General features: G+C 43.3%; 2 protein-coding genes across 4 annotated transcripts in view; both read left to right on the top strand.

Moving 5' to 3' along the window:
• The first annotated feature begins 1,795 nt into the window (after positions 1-1,795).
• LOC149983188 (uncharacterized) lies at positions 1,796-8,194 on the top strand. Of its 2 annotated transcripts, none has more exons than XM_090234076.1 (2): positions 1,796-2,174; positions 2,314-8,194. In XM_090234076.1, the coding sequence occupies exon 2, from the start codon at positions 4,048-4,050 to the stop codon at positions 5,629-5,631; it is 1,584 nt and encodes a 527-aa protein (XP_090090202.1). In that variant the 5' UTR covers positions 1,796-2,174; positions 2,314-4,047; the 3' UTR covers positions 5,632-8,194. The 2 variants fall into 2 exon arrangements, with proteins under 2 accessions (XP_090090202.1, XP_090090201.1); XM_090234075.1 differs by having other exon boundaries at positions 1,796-2,219.
• A 7,589-nt stretch (positions 8,195-15,783) lies between these two features.
• Positions 15,784-27,886, top strand: part of LOC110523369 (1-acyl-sn-glycerol-3-phosphate acyltransferase alpha) — a 34,208-nt gene continuing 22,105 nt past the window's right edge. The window contains exons 1-2 of one of the 2 annotated variants that reach the window (XM_090234074.1): positions 15,784-16,635; positions 26,218-26,351. In XM_090234074.1, the coding sequence (XP_090090200.1) occupies positions 16,460-16,635; positions 26,218-26,351 (310 nt within the window). In that variant the 5' untranslated portion in view covers positions 15,784-16,459. The remainder of the gene's footprint in view (positions 16,636-26,217; positions 26,352-27,886) is intronic. The other variant, XM_036976991.2, reaches the window with a different exon arrangement.

Below are 27,886 nucleotides of genomic sequence, written 5' to 3'. Positions count from 1 at the left end.
AGACCGCATGTTTTCGTTGCAGGCCGTGTCAGTGGCACTGTATTGTCCTCAAAGCGGGCAAAAAAGTTATTTAGTCTGCCTGGGAGCAAGACATCCTGGTCCGTGACTGGGCTGGGTTTCTTCCTGTAGTCCGTGATTGACTGTAGACCCTGCCACATGCCTCTTGTGTCTGAGCCGTTGAATTGAGATTCTACTTTGTCTCTGTACTGGCGCTTAGCTTGTTTGATAGCCTTGCGGAGGGAATAGCTGCACTGTTTGTATTCGGTCATGTTACCAGACACCTTGCCCTGATTAAAAGCAGTGGTTCGCGCTTTCAGTTTCACACGAATGCTGCCATCAATCCACGGTTTCTGGTTAGGGAATGTTTTAATCGTTGCTATGGGAACGACATCTTCAACGCACGTTCTAATGAACTCGCACACCGAATCAGCGTATTCGTCAATGTTGTTATCTGACGCAATACGAAACATCTCCCAGTCCACGTGATGGAAGCAGTCTTGGAGTGTGGAGTCAGCTTGGTCGGACCAGCGTTGGACAGACCTCAGCGTGGGAGCCTCTTGTTTTAGTTTCTGTCTGTAGGCAGGGATCAACAAAATGGAGTCGTGGTCAGCTTTTCCGAAAGGGGGGCGGGGCAGGGCCTTATATGCGTCGCGGAAGTTAGAGTAACAATGGTCCAAGGTCTTTCCTCCCCTGGTTGCGCAATCGATATGCTGATAAAATTTGGGGAGTCTTGTTTTCAGATTAGCCTTGTTAAAATCCCCAGCTACAATGAATGCAGCCTCCGGATAAATTGTTTCCAGTTTGCAGAGAGTTAAATAAAGTTTGTTCAGAGCCATCGATGTGTCTGCTTGGGGGGGGATATATACGGCTGTGATTATAATCGAAGAGAATTCTCTTGGTAGATAATGCGGTCTACATTTGATTGTGAGGAATTCTAAATCAGGTGAACAGAAGGATTTGAGTTCCTGTATGTTTCTTTCATCGCACCATGTCACGTTAGTCATAAGGCATACGCCCCCGCCTGTTATATAAATATTCATACACATAGCTCATATAAACAAAGACATTCCGTCGTAAGAACACATACACCCAGCCAGAAGACTGACCCCCTCTTCCTTATATAAACACACATCTCATCTCCCTCTAACTGGCCGGTCCCAAGAGCAAAGAACTTTTGCTGTGCACCAATGGGGCCCGCTCTGGCTAGAGCAAGGCCCGCCTCCAACCCTCCGACCAGTCAAGAAGACCGAAACAACAAGACTCCACCTACTTTATTCTATGTATAAAAATGTATGTAACCATTGTATAGGCCTCTTTTTCACCTGGCTCCTTGCCGAGTTATGTGAACTAGGTCCGTGCACGTAAAACTGCGGGACAAGATATCTCTGACTCATTAAAACTGTCTTTCGTTACAACTGAAATCCACTCTGTCCAGCGTCCGTGATTTGGTCTCAACTCTCCAGTATTTGAACACTAACAGAATTGGTAGCAGAGTTTGGTTGTTCTTGAATTCGATCTATTATAAGTTAGTGTGAGAGGACGAGACTGATCACGGCTAAAAAATCAGACGGAAGAGTGACTTCCCCAGCCATTCATCTTGCCTCAGGAAATCTGATCGGAGCGCTCTATATAAAGGTGAGCAGAGCCCGTTATATCGAAATCTGCATATTGTATTATAGTCTAAACCAAATTTTGATCAGAAAGTACTGGGCGTGAGTATGAATCGGTGCCCAATTTTTTTACATAAGAACCTAAGACATTGATTAAAGATATCTTGTTTTGTAAAAAAAATATATATATACATATTCTTATTAATGGGCCTATACTCAGTTATTTTAATAGGAATGTGTGAATTGTGATTGACCAATGTGTTAAATTCCTCCAGGGACCCTATTTGTTCTGAAATCTGCATAGAAAACTGTCCTAATTATATATGTATTGGGTTGTGTATAGAGGTGACGTTAAATAGTGGCTGTGTTTTAACACGTAATGGACACAATTATGGATGTTGGAAATTCAATGAGAATTTCATACGAATGAATGAATTATAGATTAACCGAATCTGCAAGTAAGGTCTTGTGGAGGTGTGGTTATAGATGAACCGAATCTGCAAGTAAGGTCTTGTGGAGGTGTGGTTATAGATGAACCGAATCTGCAAGTAAGGTCTTGTGGAGGTGTGGTTATAGATGAACCGAATCTGCAAGTAAGGTCTTGTGGAGGTGTGGTTATAGTTTAATGATAGATGAACCGAATCTGCAAGTAAAAATGTCCTATTTTGATACGTTCTGTACTATCGAATAAGGTCTTGTGGAGGTGTGGTTATAGTTGAATGATAGATGAACCGGATCTGCAAGTAAAATCTCCTGTTGATACATATAACATCGAATAGGTCTTGTGGAGGTGTGGTTGGATTGAATGAATCTGCATGAAAAATGCCCTATTAAAAAAGCTGTGTATTATTTAATAGGTTTTGTAAGAGGTGTAGTCGAGTAGATACAGGATATGTAAGTTTGGCCTTCCACTAGACAGAGATCGGGAATGATGTGGCTATTGCACATCAAACAATAAACATAAGATGAACCAGAGTTGACATTCCATGATTTGGAGATGGGGGAAATTAAATTGAAAGAAACGTTTGTCGCGGAGTAGGTTGGGATACGTAACTGGGCTATTATGCACACGTGCTGGTAGACAAAGCCACCTTAGTATCGAATGGCCGTGCAATTTTGATTGACAGCAGCCGGGCCGAAATACTGATTTTCGTTTTTTTTCATTCCTGTTGATATTGCCTAAAGTTTCAAATTATTCTGACAATTGCTATAGAATCGCTGGAATTTACTGATATAAGTTCATAAAGGAACTTACTGAATTGTTTCTAGAAAGTATTTAAATAAGCCGCCGAGCTTAATACAGACTTTGTTTTACAGACGCTAAAAGCTACACACTGATTTTGGGGTTTTTCTATTCTATCCATATTTCCTAAATATATAGAATTATTCTGACAATTGCTATAGAATCGCTCGAATTTACTGATATAAGTTCATAAAGGAATTTACTGAATTGTTTACAGAAAGTATTTAAATAATTCACTGAACAACTCTTAGTTGTCTAGAAATTCTATCGATATTTCCTAAAGAGCTAGAATTACTCTGAAAATTGTTATAGAACCGCATATATTCACTGATATATTGTTCCAAAAGGAAATCGCAGAATCATTTATAGAAAATACCTAAACGAATCGCTGAACAAATTCAAATAAAATACCGGTGAAATACACACGTGGCGGGCGTCACATATTGATAACCCCCTTTGTCTCGACCAGGGACAGGCTAAGCATACAACGATAGAAATAAACACCACATAGTAAGGATTGAATATACCTAAATAACGCATTATACACATTATCAGACGAACTAGATAAAATGTCTGCAGCTACCACGCCCAAACTAAAATTCAATGATTATTTAGATCAGAGTATGATTGATAGAGCGGGAGGTAAAAAACAGTATGGGAAAGTGGAGAAAGTGTGGAAAGGATTACGGATAAGATGGACACAAGCAGGTTATTTTAGCGGAGGACCACCTACAGGGGGGAAACTCCAAGATATGCAGACAGAATTAGAGGACGCAGTAGAGCATGCAAAAGCGAGTGAGGCGGAGAGAAACAACATACACAGGTTCAAAAAAGTAGGTACAAGAGAGAGAGAGAGAGCAGAGGGGGAGCTCAAGATAGGTACATGGGCCATACAGGAGAGTAGGAGGGTGCTGCCCAAAAACACACCAGACATGATGGGCGTGGCTATTGTGGCGTCGGGGGATGTTAAAGCTCCGCCTGAGAACTTGCCCACGGCTCCCCCTGTGGCCGTTTCTCCCTCACTATATCCACAATTGACAATGGAGGCAGTTCAGCCCCCGCCATACTCAACACCGGAGCCCGTCACACAACCCATTCCTGCCCAGGGCACCTCCCACAATACAGGCTCCAGTTCTGAGAATAGACCAAGGGGAGTTAAAAGGGGAAATTACCCTGGGGATAACGGCTGGCCATATGGTATGTGAACAGTTCGAAACTGGGATTCCAGGAGCAGGAGACCTCCCCCAGGAACGGAGGCCGCAATGCTCCTCTGTGAACTCTCTCACCTCTGAAACCAGAGGACACTTACAAACAAGATTAGATTCAAACCACTTCTATCAGACGGATAGGGAGGACTGTCATCAGAACATGGATATCGAAAACGAAGAAGAAATTGACATGGTGCTCACCCCAGCTCCGATGGGAGCTCCAAACGTGACTAAGATGCAGGAGCTGCTGAAATCATCAATAGCTCGAGCTAAGGAACTCAGGGAGCTAATAGCTAACCAAGATAACAACAGAGAGGGAGCCTACCGTGTGGAAAGCATAATGAGAGGAACAGTAACCAAAGTTACCGAATCAATGGGGTCCGAAACACTCCGTCGGTCCTCCAGAATTGCTGATAGAAGAGAGCGAGAGCAGGAGATGGCAGGACAGTACCCCCTGCGACCGACACCAGGTGATGCACACACTGTGGAGTACCAGCCCTGGAAAATGACTGATTTAACAACACTGATGGGACAGATGCCTAGCCTACATGGAGGAGCTTCAGCGTGGCTACTTCAACTGCAGACACTTACGTCAGGCCTGCAACTCTGCCTAGGAGACATGAAAGCACTTCTAGCAAGAGCCACCGACCACGGAACCATGGAGGCCCTCATGACAGCAGCTGACCTTGGATGGCGGGCCCCAACACTGCCCATAGACCACTTCCGTACCAGATTATGGGAAGTTCTACGGAGAGCATACCCTACAGAAAGAAACCATGCCACCTTATCCTCCTTTACAATCAACCCAGGTGAGCAACCTGCAGCATACCTGGACAGGGCTAAGACCACATGGAGATCGGTCCACGAAGAACCATTCGATCACACTGATACCACACTCAGCATGTGGAAGGAAATGGTGGTCAACGGGTGTCCCGGAGATGTTAAAACCAAACTCAGAGGAACGGTAGGGTTGTTTGCACTTCCTCTGACCCAATTCAACACTCATGTGCACCACCATGTGACCCAGCACAACAAGGAAAGAGGGGGTGCTGAGAGCCAGGTGCAGTCCCTCCAGGTACAACTCCTGAAACTCCAATTGAAGGAAGCACAACAAGGAGAAAAACCTAAGAAACAGATGGTGGCGGAAGAAACGAAGGAGCCGGGAACCAAAACAGACATCTCCCAAATCGTGGCACAGACCGTCTCTCAGATGATCCAACAGCAGGCAGCCCCACCACCCCAATACCCTCCCCCACAGCAGTATATCCTGCAACAACAACACCCAGTATGGGCTCGACGGGGTCCCTACACTGGACAACACAGAGGGGGAAACTACCAGTGTTTTAACTGCGGAATTACCGGTCATTTTGCCAGAGATTGCATGAAACCACTCTCCCCGCAGCAACAGCAATGGAGAGCAAGAGGAAGTGGGGGAAACCCACCTCTGCAACATCAGCTACCAGGACCCACACCCATGCATCAGCAACAGCCAGCATACAACCACCCAGAATCTAGCCACATGCAGCAGGAGCAGCAAGATTACAACCAACCCTCCCACTTCAACACCTGATCACCCAGTAAGAATGATGAGGATGCCACTCCTGCCGATGACCACACTGTCTGAAGCCCAAGAAGTGTACTGGCTAAAATGCCTACCCACAGGGCCTGCCACCCCTCACATCCAGTTTAAGTTCAACCAACTGAAAGCTCAAATCTACACTCTGCACCCATATAAGACTCCCCAAGCTGAGATCCATTGCACACTCAATGCAACAGAAACTGATGACTGCCTCTACACTGCAGACTGGGACGAAGACATGATGCACCTGACCCCACCTATCAGGTGTTGTACCATTGGGTGTGGCCCAGAGGGGGTGGCAGCACCGGTCATCCTACGATCAAGGAACCTCCATGCACCCCTGGCCTGGACGGCTGAAGCATCAACAGCCATAGCACTCCTGAAAACGGATCTATCAGCGGCAGCAGCTCTGACTGCACCTGACTACAAGAACAAGTTCCATTTGGATGTTTCTGGAAGGGAAGGATTCACCTCATCCGTCCTATTCCAGAAACAAGAGGGGGAGAGAAGGGTCTTGATGTACTACTCTTCAAACTTGACCACATTGAGGTAGGACAGTCAACATGCTCCAGATACGTTGCTGCAGTAGCAAAAGCTATTGAAAAAAAACAGCTCACCTCGTGATGTCACCCTTCAATCAGCCATCATCCCTCAACCAGCATCGGCCAAATTAGCTGAAATCATCGGATTGACGCAGGTCCTCATCAGAGGAAAAGGAAAGACTGAATATCTATACAGACTCAGCCCATGCCCATGAAGCAGGCCACACTGATGGACCCAGAACTTTTATGAGAAACACATGGCCCCACACACGAAGGCAAACTAAAGACCCTCCAAAAAGGCCTCGCACATCTGGTGGCACCCTCACATAAAAAATATGACTGACTTATTTTATGACGATGATTTATTTTGTGACGAATGCAATGGTTGTGACAGACACAACCCAAAGAAACCATATCAAACACCAATGGGCTCATACGTAACACCTAATGCATGTTTTCAGGATATTAGTATAGACTACACCGACATGGGCCCCGAAAATTTATCTAAAGGCAAACTCTATCTCCTAGTCATAGTAGATAGGTTCTCCAAATGGGTAGAGGCAATAATAACAAAAGGGGAGGATGCTAGGTCAGTCTTTAAGTGGCTACAAACCAAACTAATACCCAGGTATGGCATCCCAAGACAAATCAAATTTGACAAATGGCTCACATTTAACAAACACCTGAGACAGGTGGAAGAAAGATTTGGCATAACCCACAGATTTGGATCTGTGTACAGGCCCCAATCCCAAAATCTGGTGGAACGTCAAACCAAAAGCTAAGATAGCTTTGGGATAATGACTGGTAGAGTCATGCATGGTCCACCAAGGGAGGGAGGTCATATGCCCGCCCTTGATGTACAACAAATTGTAATGTCTAATTATGTGAAAAAACTGACGGTTCTCTCTGCAGCACTCTCTACCCAGGTTCACAAGGTCCAGGAGGGGGAGCTGCCGGGGGACACGACACTACTGAAGGTAAAGGTTGGTGACGGGGTGAGGGTTACAGTCCACAAGAGAAAGTGGCTGGAACCCAGGTGGACTGGACCGTACGAAGTGAAGGAGGTTACTTCACACTCGGTCCAGGTCAAAGGTAAATCAGGCACACCTTGACACCGCCTTACACATTGCACCCCAGCCCCAATTCCTTCTAGAACACTGACTGAAGTCAGAGCTGATTTGAGCGGCCTAAATTCGATTCCAAATGAAGACACTCCTTCCTCAGGTGATGCGGCATCAAACTCCGCCTCCCCTGAGAAGGGAACCTCGCCCAGTTAGAGGGAAATTTCTCCCTCTCTGGGTGAGGCTGGGGATATCTGGTCCCTTATTTGTGATATTCATACTGATATTTGGAGTAACCCTAGGACTTTCACATGGTTAATTGAACAACTATTTCACCCTGCCACATCACATACACCAACCCCTACACATGTCCCTAACTCCTTTCCTGATATCACTCCCTCCAATCACTCCCGTCCCAAACGTAGCACTACACCTACAGACCCACCATGCAAATCAGACAAGGTTAGGAGCACCACCTTATGTATACCCACGATTGCAACCGCCACCTTTCTGCTATAGTTTTCACGTCTAATAGATGTGAAGAGGGGGATTTGTTATATAAATATTCATACACATAGCTCATATAAACAAAGACATTCCGTCGTAAGAACACATACACCCAGCCAGAAGACTGACCCCCTCTTCCTTATATAAACACACATCTCATCTCCCTCTAACTGGCCGGTCCCAAGAGCAAAGAACTTTTGCTGTGCACCAATGGGGCCCGCTCTGGCTAGAGCAAGGCCCGCCTCCAACCCTCCGACCAGTCAAGAAGACCGAAACGACAAGACTCCACCTACTTTATTCTATGTATAAAAATGTATGTAACCATTGTATAGGCCTCTTTTTCACCTGGCTCCTTGCCGAGTTATGTGAACTAGGTCCGTGCACGTAAAACTGCGGGACAAGATATCTCTGACTCATTAAAACTGTCTTTCGTTACAACTGAAATCCACTCTGTCCAGCGTCCGTGATTTGGTCTCAACTCTCCAGTATTTGAACACTAACACGCCCCTCTTTTTACCAGAAATATGTTTTTTCCTGTCTGCGCGATGCGTGGAGAAACCTGTTGGCTGCACCGCTTCGGATAGCGTCTCTCCAGTAAGCCACGTTTCCGTGCTCGGATTTCATCAACCTTGTTGTCAAGAGACTGGACATTGGCAAGAAGAATGCTAGGGAGTGGTGCGCGCTGTGCCCGTCTCCGGAGTCTGACCAGAAGACCGCCTCGTTTCCCTCTCTTTCGGAGTCGTTTTTTTGGGTCGCTGCATAGGATCCACTCCGTTGTCCTGTTTGTAAGGCAGAACACAGGATCCGCGTCGCGAAAAACATATTCTTGGTCGTACTGATGGTGAGTTGATGCTGATCTTATATTCAGTAGTTCTTCTCGACTGTATGTAATGAAACCTAAGATGACCTGGGGTACTAATGTAAGAAATAACACGTAAAAAAACAAAAAACTGCATAGTTTCCTAGGAACGCGAAGCGAGGCGGCCATCTCTGTCGGCGCCGGAAGTAGACACAAACTTGTTCTACCTGTCAGCTAAAGTGGTGTGGAAAATACTCAGTAGGGTCTCTACTAACCTAATATTTTAGTTTTGGAGGTGGACTGTGTAGTACATATCCAGCAGCACTTCATTCTCCACCCCCTCCATAGCCCCCAATGCAATACACTGTAATAGACTATACATTGGAAACATCACTGATACATCACTTGGGCCAAGCTTCCTGCCATCCAGAACCTCTATATCAGGCGGTGTCAGAGGAAGGCCCTAAAAAATTGTCAGACTCCAGTCACCGTAGTCATAGACTGTTCTCTGTGCTACCGCACGGCAAGAGGTACTGGAACCCCAAGTCTAGGTCCAAGAGACTTCTTAATAGCTTCTACCACCAAGCCATAAGACTCCTGAACAGCTAATCAAAGGGCTACCCAGACCCCTCTTTTATGCTTCTGCTACTCTCTGTTTATAACCTATGCATAGTCACTTCAACTCTACCTACATGGACATATTACCTCGACTAAATGGTGCCCCCGCACACTGACTCTGTACTGGTACCCCCTGTATATAGCCTGGCTTGTTATTTACTGCTATTTACTGCTGCTGTTTAATTATTTGTTATTTTTTTATTTACTGAACACTTTAAAAAAAATCTTATCTTCTTAAAGCATTGTTGGTTAAGGGCTTGTAAGCAAGCATTTCACTGTAAGGTGAAATACACCTGTTGTATTTGGCGCATGGGACAAATACAATTAGCTTTGATTTGTGTTGTACTACTCAATGAAACTGTGAAGATATGCACTCAGACCAGCCTTTGTGATTGAACTTACGTTAGTTACATTACTTTAGTTGGCTGCTTTGACCAAAACGTGAATGTCATAACCTATTCTACGAGCCTATTGTTTGTGTATGATCTTTATTCATTGCTCACTTGTTTCTTAACAATGTCAGGTACAGGCTGGGATGACTGGGACCTTCAGCAAGTAAAAGACAGGGGGTAAGAAATAATTTGAACATCACAGATATAAATTGCCACTGTGTCCATGATAAATTTAACTACATTACTTTAGCTGTCTGCTATGAGCAAAACTTATATGTAATATAACCTATTCTGGGAGCCCAGTGTGTGTGTATGAACTATGTGGGATATCTTTGGACCATTGGCTTCCCTGAAAACATGTACTGATAGGAGGAGCAATATGAGTCTCAGAGGTCTGGGGATGGTGATGGAGGCTTTGGTGGTCCACACAACAAAGAAGCAGGTGTTTCTTCCAATGATGTGGAGCTAGCCTTGGACCTGGTGCTAGTAAGGAGGGTCTTCACGGAGGCGGTAAGACCCTCCTCCCTTGATATAGAAATCCTTTGACTTCATTGCCTCTTCAATGGTAAGGTCCCTTGCACCATAAGGACACTTGACCTCCACCACTGCTGTGGTGCCCACAAAACCATCTGGTGAGGCACCAAGGATCCCAGACCCTGTGACTCAAAGCCCTCACTCCTGCACATCAGTCCTTGTAGCCATTTTGAATGCCTTGATGTCCTCCACTTTGCTATCTGTGCCCCAATACACAAACAACCCTTGTGATCTGAGGACCCTTTTTAGCAATGACATATTAAAACGCTTGGCCCTAACCCCTGCTACATAATTGCTGGCCCTTGGCCACTGAAGATTTCTTCAGTAAAAAAAAAACAAATAGTGCCAGAGATAAGGGGCCGGTAAAAAAACTGAAGCTGAAAGAAGACAAATCATTTTACATTTAAATTGTAAAGGGAGCCCCCCCCCCATCCAAAAAAAACCTGTTGTTTCACAAATTGTACAGCAAACACCATTTCCCAAAAGTCCTCAACATGATGGTCCTCGTTTCTTCTTCCACATCCGTGCCGCCGATATTGTGAATATGTGGACAACTATAAATACCTAGGTGTCTGGCTAGACTGTAAACTCTCCTTCCAGACTCATATTAAACATCTCCAATCCAAAATCAAATCTAGAATCGGCTTCCTATTCCGCAACAAAGTCTCCTTCACTCACGCCGCCAAACTTACCCTAGTAAAACTGACTATCCTACCGATCCTCGACTTCGGCGATGTCATCTACAATATAGCTTCCAACACTCTACTCAGCAAACTGGATGCAGTCTATCACAGTGCCATCCGTTTTGTTACCAAAACACCTTATACCACCACTGCGACCTGTATGCTCTAGTCGGCTGGCCCTCGCTACATATTCGTCGCCAGACCCACTGGCTCTAGGTCATCTATAAGTCTATGCTAGGTAAAGCTCCGCCTTATCTCAGTTCACTGGTCACGATAACAACACACACCCGTAGCACACGTTCCAGCAGGTATATCTTACTGATCATCCACAAAGCCAACACCTCATTTGGCCGCCTTTCCTTCCAGATCTCTGCTGTCAGTGACTGGAACGAATTGCAAAAATCGCTGAAGTTGGAGACTATCATTTCCTTCACCAACTTTAAACATCAACTATCTGAGCAGCTAACCGATCACTGCAGCTGTACATAGCCCATCTGTAAATTGCCCTCCCAATCTACCTACCTCCTCCCCATATTATTTTTCTTTACTTTTCGGCTCTTTTGCACACCAGTATTTCTACTTGCACATCTGCTCATCTATCACTCCAGTGTTCATTTGCTAAATTGTAATTACTTCGCTAATATGGCCTCATTTATAATTGAGATGTGTCCTAATGGCCCATGCTCATTGCCCACTGTCTTCATGTATAAATGAGATGTATCGTAATGGCCAATGGCCCACTGTCTTCATGTATAATTGAGATGTGTCCTAATGGCCAATGGCCCACTGTCTTCGTGTATTAATGAGATGTGTCGTTATGGTCAATGGCCCGCAGTCTTCATTTATAATTGAGATGTGTCATAATGGCCCACTGACTTTTACGTAAAATTGAGATGTGTCCTAATGACCGTTGGCCCACTGTCTTCATTTATAATTGAGATGTGTCCTAATGGCCCATGGTCTATGGCCCACTGTCTTCATGTATTAATGAGATGTGTAATATGGCCAATGGCCCACTGTCTTCATTTATAATGGAGATGTGTCATAATGGCCCATGACCTTCATGTATAATTGAGATGTGTCCTTATGGCCCACTGTCTTCATGAATAATTGAGATGTGTCCTAATGGCCCATGGTCTATGGCCCACTGTCTTCATGTATAAATGAGTTGTGTTGTAATGGCCAATGGCCCGCTGTCTCCATGTATAATTTAGATGTGTCCTAATAACCCATGGCCCACTGTCTTCATGTATAATTGACATGTGTCCTAATGGCCCACTTTCTTCATATACAATTGAGATGTGTCCTAATGACCCACTGACCTTCATGTATAATTGAGATGTGTCCTAATGACCCATGGCCCACTATCTTCATGTATAAATGAGAGTTGTCCTGATGACCCATGGCTCACTATCTTCTTGTATAACTGAGATGTGTTCTAATGGCCCACTGTCTTCATGCTTAATTGAGATGTGTCCTAATAACCCATGGCCCACTGTCTTCATTTATAATTGAGATGTGTCCTAATGGCCAATGGCCCACTTTCTTCATATACAATTGAGATGTGTCCTAATGACCCACTGACCTTAATGTATAATTGAGATGTGTCCTAATGACTCATGGCCCACTGTCTTCATTTATAATTGAAATGTGTCCCAATGGCCCAATGTCTCCATTTATAATTGAGATGTCATAATGTCCCACTGTCGTCTTGTATAATTAAGATGTGTCCTAATGGCCCACTGACCTTCATGTATAATTTAGATGTGTCCTAATGGCCCATGGCCCACTGTCTTCATGTATAATTGAGATATGTCCTAATGCTCCATTGTGTGTCTAACTGCACGCACCACCACAGCCTGATGCACTCGCTGTAAATTAACACTAGGGCCAGACAGCTATGGGCTTTTATATCCTATGATGGCTGGCAGTGAAAGAAGATATGGGTAATTCTCATTTAACCAAACATTTTTCAACTGTCATTTTTCACAAAATATCCTCTTGGATCACTGAGATTAGGATCAGCAATTATCCGTTTCATTATTATTTGTATGTTTTTTGATCAGATATTATGCATTTTACCACAATTTCCAAAAAAGTAATGAACAAATAAATGTATAATATTTTTTACTTTGCTCCCTCAATGAAAAGGACTGAGTTAAAAAAAACTGAAAGTAAAAATATTTAAAATTAAATGATAAAATTCAATCGGACTTTTTAACATTTATTTTAGCTATCTGTTTCGATAATGAGAAGCCAAAGTGGGGTAAATGGGGTGTTGAGAATAAGAACCTCATTCTGAAGGCATGTAAGCAAGTCAATTAACTTCTACTACTATTCTAGAGGATGCAGGATTGGTGAATAAATCATTTTCGAACTAGGACCCAGCGATCTTTCTTTCTGACAGGCCCAAACACCTGAGTCACCACGGTGAAGGATGGCTTGTTAGTCCGAGGGCTCCTGTAAGTCAAACACACAGAAGCACAATACAACACCACTCACTCACTCAAGTGGTTTTAGTTATGTACGTTTACATGCCTTGCCACTGACAGAAAATATTAAAACCGTAACTTGTGGAAACAGGGTGAATGGTAAAATGGTGTCTTTTAAAAGGACTGTTGTGCGAGTCAGTGCATGGTTGTGTACTGTGAGAGAGACAGTGATAAGATCGTTTTAAATAAGACCGATTTGGTCCGAAAACCCCAGATCCAACTCATCGGAAAGCCCCCACCCCATGACTCCCGAGGCTCCTGAGTGGCGCAGCGGTCTAAGGCACTGCATCTCAGTGCAAGAGGTGTCACTACAGTCCCTGGTTTGAATCCAGGCTGTGTCACATCCAGCTGTGATTGGGAGTCCCATATGGTGGCGCACAATTGGTCCGGGTTTGGCCAGGGTAGGCCGTCATTGTAAATAAGAATTTGTTCTTAACCGACTTGCCTAGTTAAATAAAGGCAAAATAAAAAATGACCCAACTATCAATTTAGATCACAGATACAGTACATTTTAAGTGACAATGCAGTGTAGTTACTTTGTTCCCTTAGCTACTATAGTTGTATGACTAAGGATCTCTAGGGTGACACATGGTAATACCTGAGGCTACTAGATACTGGCCATTTCTCAGGTAACCTGGTGGGTAGGTGCGTTGGTCCAGTAACCAAAAGGTTGCTTGATTGAATCGCTGAGCTGATGAAGATGTTGATTAAGGCAGACCCCTGCACATGAATGTTACTTAAGGCAGCCCCCCACATCTCTCTGATTCAGAGGGTTTGGGTCAAATGTGGAAGACACATTTTAGTTTAATGCATTCAGTTCTACAACTGGCTAAGTATCCCCTTTCCTTCTCTTTGACTTCAGTCTCTGTCATGTAAATGTCAGGCATTAGGTGACACTCCTAGGTAGGCTACAGTTGCTCTCTGGTTTGATTATTGTGAAGTGAGAGAGTGATAAGTGCTGCGCACAATTGGCCCAGAGTTGTCCAGGTTAGGGGAGTTCGGCCGGGGTAAGCCATCATTGTAAATAAAAATGTGTTCTTAACTGATTTGCCTAGTTAAATAAAGGTAAAACAAAAACAAAATAAGATCCAATGATAACTGCAGATTATTCAGGGAAACAGACATTACTGTAATAAACAGACATCCACAGTGGGACAAAAAAGGATTTACGCTATTAAGTCACACTTCGTTCTTGGAACTGAGCTGAAGACTTAAATGGGATGCAGTTAATCTAATCTCCAATAGGTGGAGACAGAGCACCTTAAATTATTGACAAAAATAGGGTACAGACAGAATTCTCAACTCCACAACAAGAATTCTCAGCTAGATACCGGGTTGATTTTACACGAGGAGAAGAAGCTGGGGAAAAAACAACTCAGTTCAACATGAAAAATAAAACATGTAATGATACATAAGCAATAAACAACACTGTAATTTTCTACGGAAATCTTTGGGCTCTTGTCCAAAACCATAAACTATTTTCTATGATGTAGTAGTCCTAAATATAAATCATCCAATAACTTTCTGAGGCTTTTTACAATCAGATTACTGCCACTATTTAGAATCAGATTACAGCAACTAATGATTTGATAAAAAACATAAAACAATGTTGACTTTGTAAATAATGACAGTGAATGACAATCATAATGAATCAATTCTGTTTTTCAATGCTGTTTTGTCTACTCCTGAAGCTGCAGGTTTACAGATTTTGACTGACTAGAACAGTAGTAGTGGTATAGTAAGAATCACTGCAGTCACTCAGTGATTAATTATCTGGCCATGGTCCAAAGCATCTCTAGTTAACAAACAGCAGATACACGGTCTAAAGCCTGAGGCACCGGGCAGGGCTAGATTACGCTCCTGGATTATCACAACTAATCCTGTTTTATCTGTAGTCTTAATCTGGCATATTGATGACTTAACATCTTGATCTATAAGAGGGATAAACATGTAAATATCTATTCACTGTCAGAAATGCTTAAACCTGGTTACGCTTGGACCATAGCTGAAAAGGGTTTTGTTGCATACACTCATGTTTGGCTTTTCCGCTCATCTTCCTGCTTTTTCTTCTGAAGACCTCTAACCATCAGATCCATCTCGTTGAGTGTATTGAGTCATCCTGACAGGGAGTCCACCAACATGTATTTCAGAGCATCCTCAGTCCCATGGTGTGTGTGAGTCAAACATGAGTCATCCTGGTTCAGATGCCAATCAAAGTCTGTGTTTTCTGTGTCATATGTTAAATACATTATTTATCCTACTTCAGACATGTTTAAAAGGACAGAACAACAAAGATATTGTATATACAGTACCAGTCAAAAGCTTGGAAACACCTACTCATTCAAGGGTTTTTCTTAATGTTTTACTATTTTCTACATTGTAGAATAATAGTAAAGACATCAATGCTATGAAATAACACATATGGAATCATGTAGTAACCAAAAAAGTGCTAGACAAATCAAAATATATTTTATATTGGGATTATTCAAAGTAGCCACCCTTTGCCTACACACACATGCAGAGAGCGCGAGAGAGAGAGAGAGAGAGAGAATAAGACGCTGCACAGCCCAACAAATATTTTATGAAGATTTTAAGAGGATGACAAAAAACACGAGTTTTGACTTGAGTTTGGCCCTAGGCATCAACAGCAACATAATGCATTTTTCAATGAGATCAGCAGCCTAAGTCATTAGCTGGATGTATAACTGCAGCCTGCAAGCTACATCTGTTGAAACCGTAATGTTATTTAAAAATATATATTACAACTTATTTACCAGAAAAGATTAGTCACAGTACAAAGCTTGCTCGTCTACATCCCCTACTTCTGGAAACCGTTACTACAGTATTTGCTTTGGGCTGGGCTGTCATCACTGAATGTGATCTGAGAGCGGTGACCGAGGAACCATATAAGGTGCAACCGGAAACAGAAAAAAACATCGAATTCCATGGCAATTTACCTTAGGAACCTCTACATGAGGCTGGCTGCCTTTCACCATCGTTGACTGGACAGCGTTGTCCACGAGTTATATTAATCTAGAGAACGAGTCGTGCACCACCGAAGTTGCACAAGTTGTGTGTTGCCTCTTGGCAGTTGTAATGTCAGTCGGTGCCACACAGTGCTGCTAATGCTTGCACAACATTAGCTAGCACCATCAGAGACTCTTGCTGGCAATATCAGTGGAGGAATCAGTATGGATGCGCTCTTGGTGTTCCTACTGCTGCTGGTCCCACTCCTGCTATGGACCAGCAGCACTTTTGTTTTTTATTTTAAAAAGTGTTTCTACGTGGCCTATATGATGATTTTGGCTGCGATTGCGATTCCGCTTAGTATTCTGAAAAGCGGCGGCAGGGACATCGAAAACATGAGGTAAGTTCCAGGTTGTACAACAACGCGAGCCGTGCATTGCTAGCTAACGTTTGCTCATGGGAATGGAAGATGGCTACAGTAGCTAGATATTTCAGTCTTTGGCGAGCTAATGCAACCATAACATCACTATTTGTTTTTACTTTCAGAAAAGCTATGTGCAGATATTTTCACCTATTCGTTGTTGCATTTTGTAACGGACTGCGAGATGGCTATCCAGCGGTTGGTAAGAAGGCTAGCTAGCTAGCTCCAATGCATTGCCAGATGTTTGGGACTTTCTGTACGGTATCATGCGGCTAATGCTAGGTAGTTTGCTAACGTTGTCTTTACATATGGCATTCAGACGTGGCCTCAGGGCCCGACATTTTCGTGGCTGGAAACCAGGTCGAAACATGTATCCAACAGGCATGTTTTTTTTTGCACAGATGTAAACCAACAACTGCAGAAAATGCCACTTTAACCCATGCATTGTTGCCATCGATTTTGTGTCTCAAGTCTAAACAGGACCAAGGCAAGATGTTTTATTTTATCCGATGGTTTAATGTCATTGGACACGGTGCATTTGGAATGTATTCAGACCCCTTGACTTTTACAAAATGTTGTTACGTTATATGGCCTTATTCAAAAATAGATAATCGTTTTTTCCCCCTCATCAATCAACAAACAATACCCCATAATGACAAAGCAAAAACAGACATTTAGACGATTTTACACATTTATTTCAGTTCGTCAAATCAGTTCCTAAAATGTCTTCAATTGACTTCTATCCTTATATGAAATAACTCAGTAAAATCTTTGAAATGGTTGAGTTTTACATATTTGTAAGGTGTAAATCGCAATTGCAACATTTTGTTCAATATCGTCCAGCCCTGTGTGGCTGTGGAAATGCAAATAAAAATGTAAGAAGTTGAATTGAATAGCAATCAGAATGGAGAAATACCCATTGAAATCACTTGGAATGTATGTGTTGCCACCAAAGGGTCACGCACTACTCCTAAAGAGAATTTCGATTCTTAAACCACTACCTTACTGTCAATTTTTTTTTTTTTAAATACCGTGATATATTTTGGCCATATCGTCCGGCCATATCTTACGCTTATGGATTATTATTATGCAGATAAGATTTTTGCGGGGCGCGCACGTAGACTCCAGGGGGTTATTAATATCGAATTATTACTGTGCATGTAAAAGTACTCAATGAGTAACGTTACAAGGGGTACCAGGTATTATATCGATGTGCAGGGGTACGAGGTATTTGAGGTAGATACTGTATGTACATGACTAGGAATAAAGTGACAGTAACCAGTAGCAGCAGTGTAAGTGGAACACGGGTCTATACAGAATGTTCGGGTAGCTATTTGGTTAACTACTTAGCAGTCTAATAGCTTGGGGGTACAAGCTGTTTAGGATCCTATTGGTTCCAGACTTGGAGCATCGGTACCGCTTGCCGTGCAGTAGCAGAGACAACAGTGTATGACTAGGGTGGCTGGAGTCTTTGTCAATTTTTAGGGCCTTTCTCTGACACTGCCTGGTATAGAGGTCCAGGATGGCAGGGAGATTGGCCCAGGGATGTACTGGCTTGTGTGCACTACCCTCTGTGGAGCCTTGCGGTCAGATGCCATGCAGTTGTGATACCAAACGGAGATGCAGCCAGTTAACATGCTGTCATTGAAGCAGCTGTAGAACTTTTTGACGATCTGAGGGACCATACAAAATCTTTTCAACCTCTTAAGGGTGAAGAGGCGTTGTCATGCCCTCTTCATGAGTGTGTTAGTGTGTTTGGACCATGATAGATCCTTAGTGATGTGGACAATGAGGAACTTGAAGCTTTCAAACCACTCCACTACAGCCCCGTCGACATGAATGAGGGCGTACTCGGCCCTCCATTTCCCGTAGTCCACGATCGTATCCTTTGTCTTGCTGACATTGAGGGAGAGGTTGTGGTGCCAGGACAACTGCCAGGTCTCTGACCTTCTCCCTATAGACTCATTGTCGTCAGTGATCAGGCCTACCACCGTCGTAGGTGAACAGGGAGTACAAGAGGGGATTAAGCACGCACCCCTGAGGGGCCCCCGTGTTGAGGGTCAGCATGGCGGATGTGTTGTTGCCTACCCTCACCACCTGGGGGTGTCCTGTCAGGAAGACCAGGATCCTGTTGTAGAGGGAGGTGTTTAGTCCCAGGGTCCTTAGCTTAGTGATGAGCTTGGAGGGCACTATGGTGTTGAACGCTGAGCCGTAGTCAATGAAGAGCAATCTCACAGATGTTATTTTTATCTAAGTGGGAAAGGGCAGTGTGGCGTGCAATTGAGATTGCGTCATCTGTGGATCCGTTTGGGCAGTATGTGAATTGGAGTGGGTCTAGAATGATGGTATTGACGTGAGCCATGAGCAGCCTTTAAAAACATTTCATGGCTACAGATGTGAGTGTTAAGGGGCCATAGTCATTTAGACAGTCCCTGTGCCCAAGAATGCAAACGTAACCTCTGTCAGTCAACTGGTCTGCAGGCCAGGGGGATTGGGACATATTTTACTGTGGCTAGTGAGACGACATGGCCGGTTGGACACAATAAGAGAGGAGTGGGGGTCAGATAGTCTCTCCCTTTCAGAGTCATGTTACCGGCTGGTTGTAACTTATCTCTTCCGAAAGGTACCCTAGAAATCAATGTATGTCTTCCCCAGCCTTGTGCTGCCTGTTGTCCTTTATGTTAGTGATAACACAACTGGCAGACTGACTTGGCTCAGGTTCAGTGCTCTTGGAATAACAGAACTGTTTCACAGCCAGGTGTGCAGACCAGAAGTATTGGCTGTGGTGTCATGTTGCACCTGGCAGTATTCTCTTAACCCAAAGGTTTTCTGCAGCTGGACCATTTTCACAGTCGCCAACAAGTGTGTGTGTGTGTGTGTGTGTGTGTGTGTGTGTTTTGCATGTGTGTGAGAGACAGAGAGATTGAGTGTGTGGGGAGAAGTGGAAGATGGAGATCCAGACACACAGTGACACAGACCGAGAGGGGCAGGCCGTATTAGAAAGAGTTGACTGATTCAACACGGAAGGAGAGCACAGCCTGTCACGGTCATCTACCCTCAAATTACTAGTGGGAACTAGAGGTCGACCGATTATGATTTTCCAACGCCGATACCGATTATTGGAGGACCAAAAAAATCCAATACTGATTAATCGGACGATTTTTTTTATTTATTTATTTGAATTTATTTGTAATAATGACAATTACAACAATACTGAATGAACACTTTTAACTTAATATAATACATCACTAAAATCAATTTAGCCTCAAATAAATATTGAAACATGTTAAATTTGGTTTAAATAATGCTAAAACAAAGTGTTGTAAAAGTGCAATATGTGCAATGTAAGAAAGCTAACGTTTAAGTTCCTTACTCAGAACATGAGAACATATGAAAGCTGGTGGTTCCTTTTAACATGAGTCTTCAATATTCCCAGGTAAGAAGTTTTAGGTTGTAGTTATTATAGGAATTATAGGACTATTTCCCTCTATACCATTTGTATTTCATTAACCTTTGACTATTGGATGTTCTTATAGGCACTTTAGTATTGCCAGTGTCACAGTATCGCTTCCGTCTCTCTCCTCGCTCCTACCTGGGCTCGAACCAGGAACACAACAACAACAGCCACCCTCGAAGCAGCGTTACCCATAGCTCCACAAAAGTCTCAGAGCGAGTGACTTTTGAAACGCTATTAGCGCGCATCCCGCTAACTAGCTAGCCATTTCACATCGGTTACACAAGCCTAATCTCAGGAGTTGATGGGCTTGAAGTCATAAACAGCGCAGTGCTTGAAGCACAGCGACGAGCTGCTGGCAAAACGCACAAAAGTGCTGTTTGAATGAATGCTTACGAGCCTGCTGGTGCCTACCATCGCTCAGTCAGACTGCTCTATCAAATCATAGACTTAGTTATAACATAATAACACACAGAAATATGAGCCTTAGGTCATTAATATGGTCGAATCCGGAAACTATCATCTCGAAAACAAGACGTTTATTCTTTCAGTGAAATACAGAACCGTTCCGTATTTTTTCTAACGGGTGGCATCCATAAGTCTAAATATTCCTTTTACATTGCACAACATTCAATGTTATGTCATAATTACGTAAAATTCTGGCAAATTAGGCGGCCCAAACTGTTGCATATACTGACTCTGCGTGCAATGAACGCAAGAGAAGTGACAATTTCACCTGGTTAATATTGCCTGCTAACCTGGATTTCTTTTAGCTAAATATGCAGGTTTAAAAATATATACTTTGGTGTATTGACTTTAAGGCATTGATGTTTATGGTTAGCTACACATTGGAGCAATGATACGCACCGCATCAATTATATGCAATGCAGGACACGCTAGATAAACTAGTAATATCATCAACCATGTGTAGTTAACTAGTGATTATGATTGATTGTTTTTTATAAGATAAGTTTAATGCTAGCTAGCAACTTACCTTGGCTTACTGTATTCGCTTAACAGGCAGGCTCCTCATGGAGTGCAATGTATTCAGGTGGTTAGAGCGTTGGACTAGTTAACTGTAATATTGCAAGATTAAGTCAGCTCTCGGGATTCAATCTTGCAAAGCTAAAAATCTGTCGTTCTGCCCCTGAACGAGGCAGTTAACCCACTGTTCCTAGGCCGTCATTGAAAATAAGAATGTGTTCTTAACCTCTACTGACTCCCCATCCCGCATGCGGGAGCGTAATCATTGCCTGACGCTAATTAGCATAACGCAACGGACATAAATATATCCCTAGAAAATATTCCTATTCATGAAAATCACAAATGAAATATACTGAGACACAGCTTAGCCTTTTGTTAATCACCCTGTCATCTCAGATTTTCAAAATATGCTTTACAGCCAAAGCTAGACAAGCATTTGTGTAAGTTTATCGATAGCCTAGCATAGCATTATGCCTTGCTAGCTGTAGGCAACCTTGTCACAAATCAGAAAAGCAATCAAATTAAATCGTTTACCTTTGATGGACTTCGGATGTTTTCACTCACGAGACTCCCAGGTAGATAGCCAAAGTTTTTTTTTTTTTCCTAAAATATTATTTTTGTAGGCGAAATAGCTCCATTTGTTCTTCACATTTGGCTGAGAAATCGCCCAGAAATTGCAGTCGCGAAAACGGCTAAAAATATTCCAAATTAGCTCCATAATATCGACAGAAACATGGCAAACGTTGTTTATAATCAATCCTCAAGGTGTTTTTCTAATATCTATTCAATAATATATCCATCGGGACAATTCGTTTTCAGTAGGACTGATTGGAGTAATGGAGTAATGGCTACCGAGAGTCACCCTGGGAGCCATCAGGTGACCACTTACGCAATGTAGCCGCTTACGGGTATTCTTCAACATAAATGCATAAAACTACGTCACAATGCTGTAGACACCTTGGGGAATACGTAGAAAGCGTAAGCTGGTTCATAGCACATTCACAGCTCAATAGGGACGCATTGGAACGCAGCGCTTTCAAAATATGGGGCACTTCCAGATTTGATTTTTCTCAGGCTTTCGCCTGCAACATCAGTTCTGTTATACTCACAGACAATATCTTTACAGTTTTGGAAACGTTAGTGTTTTCTATCCAAAGCTGTCAATTATATGCATATTCTAGCATCTTGTCTTGACAAAATATCCCTTTTAAAACGGGAAAGTTTTTTTTCCAAAAATTAAAATACTGCCCCTAGAGTTGCAACAGGTTTTAACTGACTTGCCTCGTTAAATAAATATTTAAATAAATAAATACAAATTTAAATCGGTGTCCAAAATACTGATTTCCGATTGTTATGAAAACTTTAAATCGGCCCCAATTAATCGGCCATTCCGATTAATCAGTCGACCTCTAGTGGGAACTGGGACTCTTGAACCTGGCTCACTCTGTGAATGACCCTCGTTTACAGCCCCAGGTCAAACACCCACTCAATGCTTAGTGTCTTTGAAAGCGTTATAGGTTGGCCATGTTTTCCTGCCAAACTAGTGCCGGTGTGTTGAGCATTATCACATGGCAAAAGGCGTTTCTAGCAATTATTCTAGAATGGGAGACGGTTTTTGTAGAGTCATTTTATTCTCAACCAGGACAGCGAAGGCACTGTCTACATCCCTATAGGAATGTTGCTGCAAGATTCCAACCTGAATCGTCACACAGAGTTTTGGGATGGAAACAAATTAGATTTAGACACTGCTCAAGGGGAATGGCTTATAGATGTCAATGGTACTACAGACCTTTCAGTGCTAGTGAACCATGATGTGCTATGTAGTGTATTGCAGTGTGCTGTCAACTTTTTTTTTCTCTGGGTTATGTCAACTGTCTCGGACTGCTTAGACTGGAACTTTGGCACGTTTATCTGTTGAAACTGGAACAACACTTGGGATAGAATTGAGGTCACCCTGACCTTGCTCAATTAATATTTAATTAAAACGCTCTGTGAAACACTTAAACAGTAAGGACTTTTGTTGAAGATACTGTTGGCTTTGCTCGTTTTGAAATAGTTCAAAACAAGGGTTAAAATTTGTCTTTTCGAGAGCAGTCATGCAATGACATTCGGGAGGAAACTGACAACCTAAACATGATCATTAGAGGATAACCGTTGTGATATGTCAGTTGTTGATATTGCGGTTGCAACTGAATTTAAGGCAATTGTCTTCCTCTTTACGACTGTGCTGTAGTCTTAGAATAGCAGCTTGCCTGTTGCACAATCAGGCATGCTTTTGCACAAGATTAGACGGTTTTATCGTCGTGATAGTGAGGAGATAGTGTTTTTATTCTGGTTTGAAGATCATATTTTGACATGCAGATCCAGTCTCATTGCACTCTACTCTACACACTCATTCTTGTGACTTGAGCAGTGTTGGTCGTATTCTAAACCCACACAGGGAGGGGCCATTGGAGAATAAAATGGACAGTATGCTGAATGCTAGACTGGAGTAAACAGAACCACACACTTCTTCATCCTTTAGGGACAGAGGCTGTAGTCTTCCAGTAATGAAGGCCATCTGTTAGAGAGCATGCGCTGCTAGCCTTGTGTCCCAGACAGATCTGGGGGTTTATGTTATGGCTGCCTTGCCCTCCTCTCTTCAGCATGATTGTTATTGCTTTCCTGACAGAGAGCCTCAGCCTACCTTAAACTAAGATACATAGTCAGTAATGAGAAACCCGACATCTCAGGCCGGTCTACTTTGTGTAAAACTAAATAGTATTAGGGTAGAATTAGACATAACATTGTGTTTATGATTAAATACCATAGCCTGTACTACACCATAGGCAATCATTATTCATATAGGATTCGTAGGATAGGCTATTTTATAATTGACCCCAACTCTAAGAGAACGATTTCTTTCCACTTATTATGGTTGTAAGAACAAGATCAGCAGACGAGTCTAACCATGCTATTGTATGTGATGGTGAGTCTAACCATGCTATTGTATGTGATGGTGAGTCTAACCATGCTATTGTATGTGATGGTGAGTCTAACCATGCTATTGTATGTGATGGTGAGTCTAACCATGCTATTGTATGTGATGGTGAGTCTAACCATGCTATTGTATGTGATGGAGAGTCTAACCATGCTATTGTATGTGATGGTGAGTCTAACCATGCTATTGTATGTGATGGCCAGGGTTTCCATTAGCTGGCAATCGCCGGCTTTTGGCTGAAAAATGTAATAAAATGAGAAGGCGATTGAAAATAAAACTGTTGCTGGCCAAAATGACTGTGAGGAGAAAAACATTTATTTCATATTATGATGCATGTCTTGCCTTGCTTCAAAGTAGCCTATAGGCAGAATCTGACCATGGAGGCAATGATTTCATAGACTTCATAGGCAGTGAGTGAGTTTCAAGTTTGGGGAAGCTCACAATTTATCCTACCATTTTCTACCGTTCTGTGTGCCAATTATGATTTTCATATGTACATTTAAGTCGAACAGTTTCATTTCAATAACGTTTTCATTTCTCAATCATTTTCACGTGGTTAATCATAAAAATCTGAATTAAATCGATAAGTCAACTAATACGAGATCACCAGCTTCTGCCATATGGACACATTGATACACCGGGATCCATTGGCGGCTAAAGAAATGAGCGCATGGAACTCATTGTCCATAGGTCAATGCAGCAGTACACCTATAACTTCAACTGCTCTTTCACACTGAGGATTGGTGATTATCGATGGGGAGATTGTTGGAAAGTTTTTTTTCAAATAGCATAATGTGAAGAACTATACTTTTAATATACACTACATGGCAAAAGTATGTGGACACTTACTCGTCAAACATCTCATTCTGAAGTCATTGGCATTAATATGGAGTTGGTCCCCCCCTGCTGCTATAAGTCTCCACTCTTCTGGGAATGCTTTCCACTAGATGGAACATTGCTGCTGGGACTTGCATCCATTCAGCCACGAGAGTTAGTGAGGTCGGGCACTGATGCTGGGCGATTAGGCCTGGCTCGCAGTCGGCGTTCCACTTCATCCCAAAGGTTTTCGATGGCGTTAAAGTTGAGGCTCTGTGCAGGCCAGTCAAGTTCTTCCACAGCGATCTCAACAAACCATTTCTGTAATGACCTCGCTTTGTGCACAGTGACATTGTCATGCTGAAACAGAAAAGGGCCTTTCCCAAACTGTTGCCACAAAGTTGTAACCACAGAATCATCTAGAATGCCATTGTATGGTGTTGTGTTAAGATTTCCCTTCACCGGAACTAAGGGGGGCCCGAACCATGAAAAACAGCCCCAGACCATTATTCTTCCTCCACCAAACTATAGTTGGCACTATGCATTTGGGCAGATGGCGTTCTCCCGTCTTCTGCCAAACCCAGATTTGTCCATCAGACTGGCAGATGGTGAAGCGTGATTCATTACTCCAGAGAACACATTTCCACTGCTCCAGAGTCTAATGGTGGCGAGCTTTACACCACTGCAGCCGACGCTTGGCTTTGCGCATGGTGATCTTAGGCTTGTGTGCGGCTGTTCGGCCATGGAAACCCATATTATGAAACTCCCGACTAACAGTTTTTGTGCTGACGTTGCTTCCAGAGGCAGTCTGTAGTGAGTGCACTCGGCGGTCCTGTTCTGTGGCCTACCACTGAGCCATTGTTGCTCCTGGATGTTTCCATTTACAGTTGACCGGGGCAGCTCTAGCAGGGCAGACATTTTACGAACTGACTTGTTGGAAAGGTGGCATCCTATGACAGTGCCATGTTGAAAGTCACTGAACTCTTCAGAATGGGCCATTCTACTGCCAATGTTTGTCTATGGGGACTGCTCGGCTGTGCTCGATTTTATACACCTGTCAGCAACGGGTGTGGGCTGAAATAGCCAAAACCACTAATTTCAAGGGGTGTTCACATACACAAAATGTGTAAATGTAGTGTAACTAGCCTACTCATTATGATTAGGAAGTAGTCGGTCTGCTCACCTGGTGATCACGGACTGAGCAGAACTGATGCTCTGAAACTCTGCCGTTAATGTCTTTGTTTTTTTCTAGTCACACCGTTTGACACTGAAATGGTTTTCAAATAAAGATTGAATTGATTATTGTTGTTCCTTCCTTGGTTTTCAGGGTGATCCGCGCTCTGGTTCGTCACGTGAAGTACTTCCTGGGTCTGAGGTTTGACGTGAGCGGCTTGGAACACCTGCAGACAGAGGGACCCTACGTCATCATCTCCAACCACCAGAGCTCCCTGGATGTACTGGGTAGGAGACACACACAGATGGATGAACGGACCGACACACTCACAGATGCACACTTACGCGCGCACACACACACTTTTGAATAGGATAGAGGCGTTTCCCTGGTCTCTCTGAGTCTCTTCCCTCTTGTATTGAATGCAAACACTGGGTTTCTCCCTTCTCATTAACTCCACCTTACCCTCCATAGCTCACTTCCTAAGGGAATCTTCTAGTAATGGTTTGAGTGCTGCCAGTCACAGAGCACTCTATTTTGAGAGAGGTGGATAGTGGGGATTGATACGCATGGTTTCAGTGGGCGAAGACTGACAACTGTCAGTTGGAATAGCGTCACACAAGCTCCGATCACTGACATGGCTGTCTAAACCCAACACCGACTCTGTATCCTAACTCTAGGGCTAGACAGCACTATTTTAAGATGGTGTATTTTGTAAATAATGTGGTTACAGATGTTTGACATTAGAGAAAGGCATGGATCAATATAAACTGCATTATGCTTGGCACCAGAGGATTGTGCAGCACTAGCCTTATTTGATGCCATGAGGCTGACTGGCTGTATTTAGTTATTGAATGCAGAATGTGTTATGCATTTTTACATCGAAATTGATCATCTTTGGTATCCTCTCATGGGAGATTTTGTTTGCATTCTAAAGGTCTTTGAATGATATGTCTATTCAGAGAGTTGGTCAGGAGAGGAATTCTTAGTATGTCTCCTACTGGATTCTCATAGGGCCTAGGTTGTGTTCCTAGTGTGTCACATTGATTTAAGTGTGTGTGTGGGGGGGGGGGTTCACTTTAACAACTAGCTGGAGGAGTCAGTGTGTATGTGTCTTGGTGGTGACTGAGTGATATGAGCTGGCTGCAAGCCAGGAGACTGACAGCAGGAATGTAAGGGAGGGGGAGCGAGGGAGCGAGCAAGCATGTGGGAGGGAGAAGGTGATTGTGTCAGACAGCGGGAGGGAGAGAAGGAGTGTGTGACAGTGAGGGAGAAGGAGAGAGGTGCTTCATTAGAGCTGATAACACACCGCAGGAGGCTGATGGCTGATCTAGGGTCGGAGTTTCCATACCAACCTCCCATAACAGATCATCTACTGAACTACTGCTCCACCTGCTGATCCCAATCCTCATGAACAACCCTGACCTTCTGTCCCTAGCTTCGCACCCCATGAACAACCTGGCTTACTGTCCCTAGCTTCCCTCATGAACAACCCCGGCCTTCTGTCCCTAGCTTCCCTCCTCATGAACAACCCCGGCCTTTTGCCACTAGCCTTTCTCTCTGCTCCTGGCCTCAAAGAGCACTTTGTTGGGCCAACTGGGTTGACAGGACACCAAAACAAACAACCATCCAGACACATGCCAGCGATATAGATCAGACTCGCTCAAATGATCAATACACTACTGTTTACATTGACTAAAGACAACTCTCTAGGGCTCATCCTATTTAGTCGACTGGTTGACTGTTTGGTGGATAGGCTGTTGGACCGATAACTTTTTTTTAGTCGGGCAGTTAAAATGATTACTTTTTGATTGACACCTGTCTC

The sequence above is a fragment of the Oncorhynchus mykiss genome, chromosome 5, assembly GCF_057628025.1.
Source record: "Oncorhynchus mykiss isolate SJ-2025 chromosome 5, ASM5762802v1, whole genome shotgun sequence".
Taxonomy (NCBI): Eukaryota; Metazoa; Chordata; class Actinopteri; order Salmoniformes; family Salmonidae; genus Oncorhynchus; species Oncorhynchus mykiss.
This window is presented reverse-complemented; position numbering and strand designations above follow the sequence as displayed.

What these genes read in the sequence shown, in the direction of transcription:
- LOC149983188 (XM_090234076.1), top strand. Translation starts at nt 4,048, where the DNA reads ATGGTATGTGAACAGTTCGAAACTGGGATTCCAGGAGCAGGAGACCTC.